The 2578-nt window shown below is 27.3% G+C and overlaps 1 protein-coding gene across 1 annotated transcript in view; it reads left to right on the forward strand.

The window, feature by feature from the left end:
- The window catches only part of LOC100570696, a 6036-nt gene extending 3965 nt beyond the window's left edge, over positions 1 to 2071 (forward strand). The window contains exons 3-4 of the mRNA XM_029491660.1: positions 885 to 1055; positions 1143 to 2071. Of these exons, the coding sequence (XP_029347520.1) occupies positions 885 to 1055; positions 1143 to 1319 (348 nt within the window). The 3' untranslated portion in view covers positions 1320 to 2071. The remainder of the gene's footprint in view (positions 1 to 884; positions 1056 to 1142) is intronic.
- Positions 2072 to 2578: the final 507 nt, after the last annotated feature.

Consider the following 2578-nt stretch of genomic DNA (forward strand, 5'->3'; position numbering starts at 1 on the left):
TTAAATTTTCTTTTGTTTTTCACGGCGCTTTTGAGAACTATTGGAAATTTCAAATTTTGACCTCCTGAATGCACCAACTAATTCACTTTCCCATCAAACAAGATACTGTTGAAGAAAATCGAAGCAGTTTTACTGCCCCAAACCATGATGACAGACACAAAAATAAATAAATAAATAAAAAAAACACATATCATTGTAAAATCAATACATTCATCGTTCCACCCAGAATCTAAAAGCAGGTAAGTGGATGTCGCTCTGCTGTACAGTTGGTTACAAGTGGGTCATTGTATGATGGGTTGTGGGTATTAGACTTGAATTCAATGATAAAAGTAAAAAATACTTATGAGGAGCCAAGTATTACGTTTTTAAGTAAATTATTCGAGAAAAAATTGATTTTATCAAAAAGTGGCTTCGCCTAAATATTCCAGTTTTCCCTTAATTTTTTTTCTGACGCTATTGAAAATTACTGCGATTTTTAAATTTTCCTTCTATCTAACACTTTTCGAATACCCCAACTAGACTTATACTTTTCACCATAAAAGGTACTGAAGTTCATAATCGAACTATTTGAAGTGTTGTTTCAACTTTCTAGTTGTGGTTACATCTTTGTAAAACCAATAGGAATATACATTCATCGCTCCACGCAGAATCTTCAATATGTAAATATGTATGATATTTATGATTTTTAATATTTACGATATAATACCTATAATCAGACATCTTTGTACTATATAAATATATACATTATAGACTTTAGAATGGATTAAGAAATGTTATTCACTATAAAAATTGAAAGATGCATGAATAGTTATGAATTTATGATGGTTTATTTACTTAAATTGTTGTAATACATTATATATTAGCTGTTACATGTATTGTTACAGTTTAGTTGTACTTTGGCAGTAAAAGATAAAATTGGTAGTTGGCAAAATAATGCTTATGTATATAATGCACCTCAAGCATACTCGAGTCTTAAAAAACTATTTGGGGCTGAATTTCCAATTTTATTTAAGAGCTTTGGATTAAATGACACAAAAAATAAATCTGTATCGCCGGTAAGTTGTTTTAAAAAAATGGTTTTCACCACAATTAAAAATTATTCATTTATTATAATATAAAAATAATAAAATAAATAATTTTAGGGAATATATATCACCAAAGGTTACGTTATATCAAACTATCCATCAAATACGAATTTTCCAAAACAAATGTTTTATGGAACTTACAAATTTAAAATTAAATATTTGGAAAAAAATGGCGATCAAGCTGGATGTTTCTCATTTACCGTTGAAATAAAACGTCCTTGGGAAACTGAATAAATGGGTTAAATCATGAAGTGTTTTATTGTTTTTTAAATTTTAACTATTTGTTATGATTTTAAAATAACATAGATATGGGTTTTAATAAAGGGGCTTATGGATATAATGAATTCAAATTGTAATTTATAATATAATTATTGCACAATACTTAAAAAAATGTATTATATCACACTATCCATCAAATACAAATTTACAAAAACATATGTAACATAAATGGATGTATCATGTATTGAAATAATTATATTCATCTAAATTTAAATTTTTAGTTTTATATAATAGTTAACCTCATAGTTTAATAAAAAAAATGTAATAATATTATCACGAATACCATGTACCAACTATATTTTGAGAGCACCATTTCCCTCCAAAAATGAAAAACCATTTTCCACCACTGTTCTTTTTCTTCTTTAAAATAAAGGTACTCTCCATTTCCTCCACACATTTAATTGGATTAGAATCTTGTCAATTTTGCTCCAAATATTAAAATCATATAATATATTATATGCGTTAAGTTTATGAGTTATTCCCAATAGCTTGCCTATATTTTAGGTGATACCGCAACGACCTTAACTTCTAAATACCTATATCTATTATATGAATACGATATTAACAGTCAAGAATCTCGTAACTTTGATTACATTTAATTAAAAAAGACACAGCATAACTCTAAATTTATCTATTCTTTGATCGTTAGCTCTCAGAGCCATTAGCTCTTATAAAAACAGTTCTTAATCTCATTGGGGCTTAATAATGATTGACCAAAGAATAATTTTAAATATTATAAGTAGTATAGATAATATATTTAGCACCATCAATAATAAATAATTAATTTAATTGTTAAAGGATTATTTTAAATGTGCCGTCGATATATACAACTTTACACTCACTTAAACTTTTTAAATTTTGTCATCATATAAAATGCTAAAATGGTTTTTTCGATGTTGTTAATTAATAAAAATATCTACTAGTTTTAAAATTAAAATAGCAATTTTTATTGTAAACGCTGAAAAATCAGTGGATGCAGCTCGGGCTTCGGACGTGTTGCGCAAAAACTGAGGGTGTAACTAGGTTTCCTTTTCCTCAACAGTAACGAGAAATGGGAACGAGTTAATTTTTAAAAGGAACTCTCCTAACGATGATCTGAAATAAATTATTGAAACGGTACACGCTGTAATAGTGTGCTACCGCTTATTAAAAGTATGAACACATTGGTTTTATGCTGTATATCAGTAGTTTTTATTTCTATACAAATTATTCGA

This window comes from Acyrthosiphon pisum, chromosome A3, assembly GCF_005508785.2.
Source record: "Acyrthosiphon pisum isolate AL4f chromosome A3, pea_aphid_22Mar2018_4r6ur, whole genome shotgun sequence".
Lineage (NCBI taxonomy): Eukaryota > Metazoa > Arthropoda > Insecta > Hemiptera > Aphididae > Acyrthosiphon > Acyrthosiphon pisum.